This window comes from Xiphophorus maculatus, chromosome 1, assembly GCF_002775205.1.
Source record: "Xiphophorus maculatus strain JP 163 A chromosome 1, X_maculatus-5.0-male, whole genome shotgun sequence".
NCBI classification, from domain to species: Eukaryota; Metazoa; Chordata; class Actinopteri; order Cyprinodontiformes; family Poeciliidae; genus Xiphophorus; species Xiphophorus maculatus.
In genome coordinates, this window is record NC_036443.1 from 14,301,546 (window position 1) to 14,314,310 (window position 12,765).

Sequence of the window (12,765 nt, forward strand, 5' to 3'; positions counted from 1 at the left end):
AATGCCTCACAAACAGTAAATGGAAAAAACCCAACAAAACAGTAAAAGCAAAAAACAAAAAAAAAAAAACCCCAATAAGACACATTTAAGAAGTACATCATAACAACAGAATTGGCATGGCAGCCCACATACCAGTGTGGCAAGAATCCTTGCGCATGTAAAAGAAGCTAAAGTGTCACCCACGTATTTAAGAAAGTGAGGCAAAAAGAGTGAAAATGTGTCTTTTTTAACCACTATAAAACATGACAACTTTACTCCAATTAAAGAGTAGGATCAAATTTTTCATATATCTATTTTATATTTCCTTTGTGAAAAGTTTATGTGCTGAACTTCTGCTGGAAAAAACGTAACCTCATTTTGGTGTCGTGCAGTTCCAGTGAGAGGCGTGCGTGTGCTTGTGTCAGTTCGCCGCTAGGGGGAGCAGCTCTAACAGCGTGCCCTGTCGCCTCGGACGCGGTGAAGCAACAACAGAGGCAGGCGGAGGTAACGTGACTACACGTTGCCGTTGGTGAGTTCCCCCCATTATGGCGGAAGGGCAAGCCGTGCGGATGGGCCGTCTCTCCCTCTCCGATGCTTGTTTTGTGTCTTGAGGGAGGGGTTTTAGTTTTGTTTTTCAAAAATCTTCGCGACGGCCAGATTTCTTCCCACATAGACCGTTCTCGTGGTTTTCGGCGAAGTCATGGCGGACCGCGGCGTGGATCTGTCCGCCCTGCCGAAGGAGGTTCGAGACCAGTTGGCGGAGTTGGACCTGGAGCTGTCTGAAGGTAAAGGAAGGGAGGGTTGGAGGCAGATGGAGGATGCTTTAAGTGATTTTCCAGATAGCATCGTGTGTCTCCTACCTCTCGGTGTCTGCCGGCTTTAATTAAAACACCACTTCTTCTTCTTCTTCACCTGCTCTACTTTTCTCTATGGTAAATTGAATGGGAGCACACGGGAGGCGTTCAGGCTTAGCTGGTTTAGAGCTAATACAGGATGTGGGGTCTACGAGCTAGCAGAGCATGACAAGCTGCATTGTGTCGGAGAAGACAGACTTTCTTCCATTTCTCCCCCTTTCTTCCATAATATCGTGAACCCAAACATGACTTCAGACATGTTTGTCAAAAGCAGTTGTCTTCCTTTGTGTATAAATGTCAAGGCCACAGCTCATTGTGTGTGGCTTGTCTGACCTACTGGGATAGCTACTGGGAAGGTCTGACTACCAGAGCTGGACTCTCTTGTTACCTTGGCTCCTCATGTTTTTTTTTTGTCTAATTCTTCTTCACCTGTGACCACATGTTCGTTCAGTTGAACGTCACACAAGCCCCTGACAGGGTGTGTTCCTGCACAGGTTTCCGCTTCAGACAAGTTTTATTGCTGTGTAACTGTGACTCACACTGATTACTGTTGACATATACTGACTACAGGCCTACAGTCATCATCTGCTGTGGTGTCACAGGAACAAAGAGACTGTTCGGAGTGCTGGAACACGTATGTAGTTATATTGGCGTGTGCAGGACCTAATTCATCTGTGTAAACCTGCCATTAAGAGAATTACAGGCTTATCCTCCTGTGCTGCTCATCTTTTCTCAATCTTGTGGTCAAATGACTGTACGGACATTTTGTAATTTGTTCTCTAGTGGAAGTGAATGGCTGATTTGTCTGTTTATTTTGATATCGCTGGATATTATCTATTTATTTATCCATCCAGTACATGCTTGAAGGGAGCCCTTCCCCCAGAGCAGCTGTGCAGCTTCCCTACAGAACCAATGACACACTGTTACACATCCCTGACAGAATCCCCTTTGCCCTGCTTCTTGTAACCGAGACTACGCGCATCCAAATAAGTCCAATCCTTCTGTACAGCGGTCGTCTAAATCCTTCATATTCACGATTCTATTTTGATTCCTAGTGGTGTGATAATTATATCTTTACTAATAAGGTATGTACTTGTTGACAGTATCAGGGCATGCTTTCAAAACCTCTAAAATTTTCTGTATTGCAGTTATTACTGATAAACTTTGTATCAATAAAAGTTCTGAACTAAATGGATTGAGAACAAACCATTTGCTGCCCCTCTCCGCTCTGTTGCTACAAACTGCTGGTCAGCTGGCTGAAAGGAAAGCTGTGTTTTGCATTTTATTTATTTGAAAGAAATTGAGAAATTTGGCCACTTGGAAATATATCTTTTTCTTAAAACTGCCTTGCAGTCATGGTGTAGTGTCAATCATTGTCTTGTTAAGGCTGTTCTAAAACTACAGCTGAAAACTACTTATTAAGTGTTTTCTATTTTTTTTTTGTGAGAATATATCAAAATAATACACATAACATTATTATTACTGTAGAAATTAATGTTTTGGTTTTATCTTTGTAGAAATAATAGTTGTTTTTAATGTTAAATAAAAGCAAATAGGTCATGTAATGAATATTTTGTAAATATTGTGTTACTGCAAAACTGATATTCTTACTCAAGGTTGAACCGCAAGTGTCTGGTTCTTAATTACTAGTATTTTAGATATTCCATGACGACTCTCAGTTTTCTAATATATGATCCAAAGCTCTCTTTCAGTAATCCTTATAATAAACGGCTTACAAAGGGCAATGGTGCTTGTGTAAAAGACAGTGATGGTTGTAGGATCTGGGTAGAACTGACTATTATTTCACAATGTTAAAATTTAGATTGTTTGACATCTTTGAGCCATTGATTCTGAAATTTTTAAACTTTTTCTTTCTGCGTTTGTGTCTGATGCTTCATAACCGTCTGAAATCGCATTCAAATTTTAGAGATCGTATAACTACAGATGCACCAATCACAGACTTTCTGGCCGACTTCTGCTCACTGGCTTTGAACATCTCTGATCAGACAATAAACGTTTATTTACTGACATTTACGGGAAACAGTTTCTACTGACTGCGTGAGTTGAAAATCAAACCATCTTAAAAACGAGCCAAAATGAGCAGATCTTTGTCTTTAGTTTTTGAGGATCTACAAATAGAGTACAATTCTTCACGTTGTGGTAAGAGAAATTGGTAAATAAAATCCAACTGAAAAGATGATTTTAGTTTTTATATTATTTAGCAGTAAACAAGTAACATTGTTTGACAATTTATTCTTTTAATTTCAAAAAGTAGTTGGTGTAGAACTCACTGGTGATTATGTTTTATTTGACGGTTAATAAAATCAATATATCAGATTTGATATTTTAAGATGTGTTTAGCCTCCTATATTAGTATTTAGGGCAATTAGCACCATTAGCTTGGTTAACGTTGCTGCACTACATAAACATTTTTCATTCCTCTTGCTTCATTTTTACACACTGATTCTGAAAATGGATAACAGTCGTCTTCTCACAATAACAGTTTCCGCACCGATGAGTTTCAGTGTCGTCAATGTGACATGTTGAGTGATCAGATTTGTGGCTTTTGAGCAGGTGATCACTGACCAGAGACAGTCAGGCATAAAATTGTCTGATGATGGTCACCAAACAACAACAACAACAAAAAAAAACCACTTCTTTCTTTTTCTTTAGCAAAATACTTAATTCCTATCTAATAATGGGGTATTATTGAGGTTCCTGAAATTTTAGATAATTAAGAAGTTCCTAATTAACTTCCTCTCTATTGTCTTTACTCTGTAAAAGTCGTCTGTATGTTTTCTGTAGCCTGGCTGTTTTGGTTTCAGTAGTCGTCTCGTCTCTATTGGCTCAAGAGAAGAAACATCTGTCAGTTTTTCCATTTGGCTTTGCTGTAGCTGTGTTTTACTGCCATCTTGTAGTCCCTGTTATGTGCAGAATATTGATATACACAAATGGCCATTTTGATATGGATTTTTGTTATAGGGAGTGAAAGCTGACTCTGAGTTTTTAATCTGATCTACCACCATTTTAGGGCTTTTTTTGTTTTACATTCGTCTAGATGCATAATATGTAAAATCACGATGCTTTCATTTAAGTGGATAGAGCTTGTGGTTTTATAGCATCCGTTCTTAAAGCAAGCAATGAACAAACACAGAAGTGCGATGGTTATGGTAAAGGTGCTAAGCTTAATGCTTTAAGGTTGTAGCCCACAAACCCAATAAGAACGTTACACAATCTCTTCTTTATAAACGGCTCATGTCAAGTAAAGACTCAGCGATCAAGCTTTTCCTGGACGATGCTGAGATCTGGTTTTCTTTGAGGTCGGAAATACAGATTCCAATTTTGACACTATCCAGTTTATCTTTCTAAGGTTTAAGAGAGACAAAAGGAAAATAAATGCATGTTCCTTGATGGAGGTAGTAGTTTTGAATCCATCAGAAAATGAAGGAATTGTAAGATTATCTCCATGTCCATAAGCTATATTTGCTTTTCACCAAACTCTGAAGGACATGCTGTTTGTTGATGGGGAGGGAAATATTAGTTTTGAAGCATTTTTTTTTTAGCTATTGACATGTTGACCACTGATCAAATCAAATGATCAGATTCCAATCTGTGGTCGATTTATTCTCTGCTCTCTCTCCAGGGTCAGAGACAACTGTATCAGTTTTGTGTATTATCTTCCTATTACACATCTGTCACTGCTGAGGGTGATGCTGGTTTATGTGCTGCAGAGCCGGCTGACCTTTAAGGTCGATGTGTTTTCCATGTTCTGTATGGACACAGTGATTGCAGACCTGCCACTGATGTTTATCTGTGATTCTGGTTTTAGATGTTTAGAAAATGAATAATCGACAATATGTAGCTGCAACATTGGATGATTAAAGTATATTATAGATGTCTGTAGTGACTACCCTTAATGAGACTGTTACTTTAATTATTAAGTTCTCTAAAGTAATGTTAATAATGTGACCATGTCCATTTTATCTGGTCAAAAATGTACATTATCATTTTTTTGTTATGAATATTTTTTTCCTGCCTGGAACTCTGCAGTAAAAGTTAACAAGATGGTGCAATGAACCATGAAAGCACCAGGCCAGGGATGTGTGCTTTGGGCAAGATAAACAACCAGTACACTTGCACCAATAATAACTTTGGCATACATAGAGAGTAAGCACAGCAGAGTGAGGAGATGTGGTCTGGACATCATAGGAGGTCTCTCAGCCAGTCTAACTGGGGTCTAGCTCTACAACAAAGGAACCTGATAACCAGACTTATAAACCCTTAAAACAGTCCAGTTGATACATTAAATATGTGAAATATTTAAGCCTTTCTTGATCTGGAGGTATAGCTCTTACCTGGTTCTAGAAAAGAAGAGGGTTTAGTTATTTTTTTAATTTTTTATTTGTATAAACAATTTTCTTATTTTTTTCGTGTCAGAAAAAAAAAAAGTCTAATATTCTGAATTTTTGTCCAGGAGAAGAGTAGTGACACACATTACCGGCACACATTAACTCCTGTCAAACAAATGTTTCCCGGCAGGATTCACCAAACCGACTTGGCAATATTGAAATGAAGACTCTGTCTATGAAGTTGTTTTGAAACTGAAATTTTAATAATCGCAGCTGCACCGCTCTCTACCACGCACTGACCCTCATTGCTGTATTGTGAACTGAACCAAAACAAAGAGTTGAATATGGGAGTGAACTCTTGTCACCTGATTGATAATGTCACCTTCTATTCATGTTGAATTATTTTTATTTTTATTTTAAATGTTCAAATTAATAATAAAACTAACAGGGGTTTTAAAAATGTTACTGGTGGATCTTCTTGAACGCAGCTCCATTTTTTGAGAGAAGTAATGTTATGATTCAGAGTAAATGAATCTCCAGTTTGTTTGCTCTTGAAGTTTCCAGCTTTAAAGGCAAAATGCTGTCCATTCATCAAGCTGCTTCTTATTCTTTAAAAGTTGTTGACATTTTCACATGTCAAACTTGTGACACTTTCTTGTGGGGAAGGTTTCTGCTGAAGCGTTTAACCTTGATGTTTGTCCAGTTAAACATAGCATTGTGGCTGTCACATGAGATATTTTCAAGTCTCTTCTTTCTTCTGGTGTAGAACTTATGGTTCTCTTCACACGTTTGAAATTCAAAAGTTTGTTACTGCTGTGTTATGTTAGTTTAGGTTCACTGTACTTGTTTTTGTTTATTTTTGTTGGGGTCTGTCTACTCAGTCGTTTTCTATTACTGCTCTCATTCGGAGTAGTGTGCTTATGAAATGAATAATCATCTCGACAAGCTATGGTTGCTTCATATTTTAGTCTTTCCAGTAATGTAGCTGCAAGTATGTCTTCATCCTGTTGTCTTTTGTGGCTGGAAGCGTGCTTCATGTCACTACCTGATGGGATTTTTCTTTATTTTTTTTGGTCCATTGCAAGCCTCCATCTGATCCAAGTGGAAATGCCTGTTCCTGCGTTGCTGGGATAGGAGCACAGGCCTGCCAAAATGGCCTCCTAAAAAACGCCTCAGCTTTGGTAGCCCCCTGTTGACTGTGGGGACACAATGAGAATCATTCAGCTGGACTCTGTTTCTCTGGCCAGAAGCTCTGCTGCCATTTAGGCAATTTTTTTGTTGAGCCCAGCCTTTTGTGTGCATGAAGGAATGAGCGGCCCCCGTACGAAGGGCATGGAGGGCAGAGCCTCTGATTATGACTGGAGAAGTTGAGTTCTTCTGCTACACATGAAGTGACCCGCTTGCCAGGTTGATATCCACCGTCATCTAGAAAGTTTGTTGTGAAGAATTTAATGTTGCTGACCCGAGCAAAGTTTTACAAGCACATGTTCTCTGATTACCTTTTCGTCTGTCTGTTATCACCTGATGGTGCTTGTTGACAGGCTGCTGCAGAGTTTTAAAAGTCAAGCGTGGTGAGAGTGGCATCAGCTCGTTTTTAGCTTCTCCAAAAAGTTGTATTTTTTTTTCCCACGATAAGTCAACGCACCATAACTAAGCACTACCAGTGGAGTTTTCCTGCAGATGGTGTTATTGAAGAAGGCGCTGAGCTATTGTCAGTTTCATGAGGTTTAGTCTAAACTCTGGACAGTGAGCCTTTACAGATAAGATGATGGAGAATATTTCAATATTAGTGGGAAAACCTGTTTTTACTGAAGTAAAAAGAATCGAGAAACTTCCAAATTGGAAGAGAAGTCGTTGAAGAATATCATACTGGTTTGAAGACAGACTGCACTTCTTATAAGTTACTCAGGGGTTTGAAAGTGGAAAGGCTGGCTTTAGGAGAGCAACATTTTATTTTATTTTTTTTTAATAATTATATTTATTGGTTTTCAATCTTTTGACAAATAAACAAATACAATACAAGAACAAGAGAACAATCCAGCTCTTATAGTTACATACCTGTATATATACATATGCATACACATACACAAATATACATACATACACATACACACCAAAGAGAAAAGAAGGAAGGGAAAAAGAAAAAGAAAAAAAAACAAAACAATGAAAGACAAATGGTCTACACCAGAACATTTCAGATGTTTACAATTCGGTCCTCCTCAAATTACAAATCCTCTCCAAAGAAGCACAGAAGTTTCAAATCCTACATAAGAAATAAAAGGTTCCCAAACTTTATGAAAGTTATCTTCTTTATCGTGCAGTTTGCTCGTTAAATAGTAAACTGCCATTGTCATATTATAAATATTGTCATACTATATTTAGCCATTGTGATTTACTTGGAGCTTTGTCAGAAATGCAATTCAGTACCACACATTTTCTTGCACAAAAAGTAAGCATTCTGTAGAGTTGACGCTGACATTTACCAGTAATGCCGGCGTCAGTTAAACCAAGTAGTAAATACAATGGATTGAATTGTGTGCAAACAGAGAAAATCTTATCTAATTCACATTTTATTATAGGAGAGCAACATTTTAAAGAAGGGGGTATTTTGTTGCCAACGGTGATGATCGAGACACACTGAGAAACTAATTGATGACAGGTGTCAGACAATTTCCATCTTGATCCTACCTGATTAGTGTCCAATCAGTTTTGAGCTGGTAAATCTGATCTGTGACTTCACACTGACTGGGTGTCACTGACTGTAAAACTGTTGAGTGGAAGTTGAAGAAAACTCAGTCTGCTATTTTAGTATGTTTGGGCTGTGTGAAATGAAGTCAGAGGAAGCATAAAAAGCTATTTAAAAGGGAACTAAAAGCCCCTACGACATGTTAACTCACATCTGTGGTGGAAGAAAGCGGGACTTTCAGCAGATAACAGTACGGCTCAACGTATAGCTGCAAAATAGTTTCAGAAAACCTCTTGGTTGTGGAACTGGATGGTTTTAGAAATGTCAGTGATCTTTAAAAAATCTTTGGGTTAAAGTACGAGTCTGTGTTCTCTAGATGACGCACATAAAAGGCTTAAATGTCATCTTTTTGTTTTAACATGACATTAAAACTCTTCATTCTCTCGCAGTAGGTGTGATGATGCTTCTGCTCCTAATTTGAATAGTTAATGACTGTCCATGGCAAGGACTCTTGAAAAATACGTTGAATCCTGTTCAATTATCTTCTAAAGTTGTTGCTCTTAAAAAGAAACCAGAGTCTGCTAAAATCGGTACCAGCAGCTCAGAGCTTTACAATAACCAGAGCTCCACAATCGCCCACAGTGGTCTGATCAGTGAATCTTCTTAATCAAGTTCACACTTACTGTATTTGGGAAATGCTTTAAAACCACAAAAAGACGCAATGACTTTGTTTTCCCACTGACAAAAGCGTAAATTAAATTTTCCCAGTTTTAGGTCAGTTAAGACCTATTTGCTAAACGGCAGAATAATAATTTCTTTTAAAAAAGTTGTACTTTAAATTCAGAAGTTTGCATATCCTTTGACAATGCTTTTTTTCTCTGTGCTCTACCTCTAGACAGTTGCGAAAGACCCAATTATGATTTTAGGCCTTTGTGACTTCTAATAGGTCACATAACATTAAGTTAAATTAAGACACACCTGTTGATGTGTTTTAAGGCAACGCCTCAAACACACTGCTCACATGTGTGACAACATAGGAGAAAAAAAAACAATCTCTCAAGGTATCAGGAAGAGAACGGTCTGGTTGATCCATGGGAACAGTTCTTAAATGTCTGAAAGGGCTACTACGTTCATCTGCTCACACAACTGTATGTGCAAATACAAAAACTATTAAAATGTAGAAAATGGGCTCTACAGTATGTCTCAGTGATAAACATGTTTTCTTTTGAAATCTGTGAACAAATCTCAGAACACTTGCTGAAGCAGGTAAAACGTTTTTATCCACAATGAAAGAGGTCCTGTACCAACATTTGCTGAAAGGCCACTCGCAGAGGAAGAAGCCAATACTCTAAAATACTGTTACACTGTTCAAATTCAGTCCAGTGCAAAGACCTTAGCTATTTACGGTAAGAGGTGCGTACAGAAGCCACAAATGTTTCTCATGTAAGCATCACTTTAATACATTTTTTATTAAAGTAGAAATAAAAGTTACCAAAAAAAAAAAACTCTTGTAAAATGCAGTACAAAGTACTTCATTCTACAGGTTAATTTATCTTTATCTTTGAATAGAATAGAAAAGAACGGACCTACAGTACAGACCAAAAGTTTGGACACACCTTTCTAATTCAATGGGTTTTCTTTATTTTCATGACTATTTATAAGGCAAGAAATCCCACTTATTAACCTGACAGAGCACACCTATGAAGTGAAAACCATTTCAGGTGACGACCTCTTGAACCTCATCAAGAAAATGCAGAGTGTGTGCAAAGCAGTAATCACAGCAAAAGGTTGCTACTTTGAAGAAACTAGAATATAAGGGGTATTTTCTGTTGTTTTACACTTTTTTGTTTAGTGCATATTTCCACATGTGTTATTCATAGTTTTGATGCCTTCAGTGTGAACCTACAATGTGAATAGTCATGAAAATAAAGGAAACTCATTGAATTAAAAGGTGTGTCCAAACCTTTGGTCTTTAATGTATATTTTTTCGGAGTGGGGAAGTTCAACCAGCAGTGAAGTGACAGGCAAGCTGAAGCATGTAGTGTCACACAGAGGAAAAAATATAAAACCAGAAAGCAAGGAACTCTACAGAGAAGGCAGACATACAACAAGAGAAGAGTGAAAAAAGATGTGATCATATGGATAAAATGTAGAATTATGTTACTTTGAATGATGATCCTAAAGATCCTAAAGGAGAAACTTTAGTCTGATTTATTGTGACTTTGTGTTCTGGTTTGTGGAGCCGCTGCTTGTTTTCATCTGATCCACTTGTGGAGGATGGCTGTCCTCATGACTGCCACTTGATTTATTTTGAGGCCCTCGCTCTGATGCAGCAGAAGTAGGGTGCGTGCCATTGTGTATTAGGGAAAGACTCAGTAGAGCATGACGGCACCGATATGGACCCAGTTCACATCAGCCATCTATTTTCTTGACCTTACCTGCCAGTGGCAGCGAATCGGACAAAACCAGACGACAGCCAGTTTTTATTAGACAAAGACCCTCTTTTGAGACAGATTGGAGCCACAAGATCTTGCTACTTCCTGAAACTTTAGTGTGTGTAACGCAGAGTTATAGTTTTACATGTGGAAGTTTTGGACCGTCGCAACAAAAGAGGAACGTGAGTCATACAAAGACTGAGATATCTTCACAGCTTTTGATTTATAGTCTGATACAGCAAGATTTTCTGCACTCAAGTTCAAACTTCATGTGTACTACAGGACTGTTCTGTTACACCAAACATATTTATTTACATTAAACAATAATTGTGCACCAGACAAGACACCTATACACTTAACAAATGGCGAAAATTAGACAATGTTTGCGATGAGCCACTTTTATAATGATAACAGAGAGAATAATGTACCAAACAGATCGGTGGAAACGAGGCATTTCAGTTCACCGACTGATTATCTGACATAATCAGTCAGACAATTTTTGATCAAACTGAAGTCACTCAGTTATAAGGAGAAACGGCGGTAAACCAAAACGCCTCAACATGAGCATTTTGTAACCGTATGATTATGAAGAAGTATGCAGAGCAATAAAAAAAGATTTATTGATGTGTGGAACTTGGAGCATTTCTTCATTATTTCACTCTGCAGGTGAGTGTTGTATTGTTTCTTATTGGTCTCTGTTTTCACCTGCAGGTATCCTGATAGATGTTGTAAGTTTGTGCGTCTGTTGGGTTTGAGCGAACCACTATGTGGGTCTGAATAAAGCAAATAAATAAATAAATGGGTTTCCTTGAAGCTTGGTAGGCAGAGCCTTTGGGGCTGGCAGATGGCTGGGTACCCTTGGCAGGAGCCTTTTGTTATGTATATTTGTGCATTTACAGTATGTTTGCACATGCAAGTGTGTGTCCATCTGACATGATGCTAGTTCTGTGAATAGTTAATGATAGCTGCAGTCCCTTTTCGATCTCCAGGCCATTGATGGGGTGAATTATTCACACGCGCTCATTAAATACGAGGACACACTCACAAAGGGCGGATAGTGTGTGACTTTTTGATGTTCCCCAAGTCGAGGCATGCAGGAAAACTCTACCCTCCATCTTTTTAATATTTACTAGACAATGTATTGACGCTCCCTTATTAGCTCTTTGATACTTTCTGTTGTGTGATGTAATTTTTTACAGATGCTGAACTTGTTGAGCCAGCTCACATGGGAGCCGGCTCTAACAGGGCTGGTTATTCTGACAAACAATCAGAACGTTTCAGTAATTAATAATTTTGTCTTATGTTGTTTATAATTCTGTATTAATATTGTAGTTTAACAAGGCATGTTTTTTTTTTTTACACTGTTTTAAGTGCTACATATTATTGCTGCAACAGACAACTCAGATTATGTTGTAAGTTATTCTGATGATTAATAGATTTATCAGATAAGAAAGTTTATTAGATAACATTACATTTTTCATTTAAGTTTTTTTATGCAATTTTGGAACTACATTAAATAATTATTTCTTTAAATAGGAAAATAAAGATTTTATCTAAAATGCAATATGGCATTTCTTTAGTGTATGCTTGATCATTTGTAGCAAATGATTTAGCATAGATGTATACATTATATATATATATATATATATATATATATATATATATATATATATATATATATATATAAAAGTTTTTACTTAATTCTCTTAATGTCATTCTTTTGGCCTTTTTTGAGTGTATATTCCTTTTTATGATAATTCAATTACTCAGTTAGTTGAAGATTATTCCAATAATCAATTTTTCAATTAATCCGATGAATTGTTTCAGCCCTACTAAATATAAGGATTGGGCATTTTTTGATACTGTTTTATAAACTGTTACTTTCCACCTAAATAAACTTGGCAACTAATTTGTGCTATTTTCCTAATAGATCAACAATCTATCATTAGATTATAGGCTCAGCACACAAATATTTTATTTCTGTAGAACAAAGTGATCTTCATTAATAAATAAACAATCAACAAACAACTTATTACTGTTGTTATGTTACACAACCAGAGATCAACCTGACAGTAGATTGACCTAATCATGTCTTGAGCAGAGAGTCACAGACATAATAAGTTATTACTCAGCTCCAGGATTAATGTTTTTGTATGCTGAGAAAGTCTGACATGGTTCTTGGAAGTCATGAAAAACTGAAGTGCTCTGATGAGGGACTTGAGCTCCGAAGCATCCACTCTCACTAAGTGTTCTCAAAGCCTGACCAGCTTTGACTAGAGGCTCACGTTACATTACCACTGATGGGATATCTGGCTGACTTCTGTGTCACAAGTCAAAGTTTCCAAGGAAGGACATGTTTACAGTTCAGGCATGTCTCGTACCCTGTGTCGTCGTAGGTCCATGACTCACTGCTTTTAGGCGTGTTCTCGTCTCCGGGGCATCGCCATCGAGCAAGGAGTGAA

The 12,765-nt window shown here is 37.6% G+C and overlaps 1 protein-coding gene across 2 annotated transcripts in view; it reads left to right on the forward strand.

Moving 5' to 3' along the window:
• Nucleotides 1-495: 495 nt before the first annotated feature.
• LOC102219897 (disco-interacting protein 2 homolog B-A) overlaps nt 496-12,765 on the forward strand; it is a 51,266-nt gene continuing 38,996 nt past the window's right edge. For both annotated transcript variants that reach the window (XM_023331006.1, XM_023331016.1), the window contains exon 1: nt 496-764. In XM_023331006.1, coding sequence (XP_023186774.1) covers nt 680-764 — 85 coding nt within the window. In that variant the 5' untranslated portion in view covers nt 496-679. The remainder of the gene's footprint in view (nt 765-12,765) is intronic.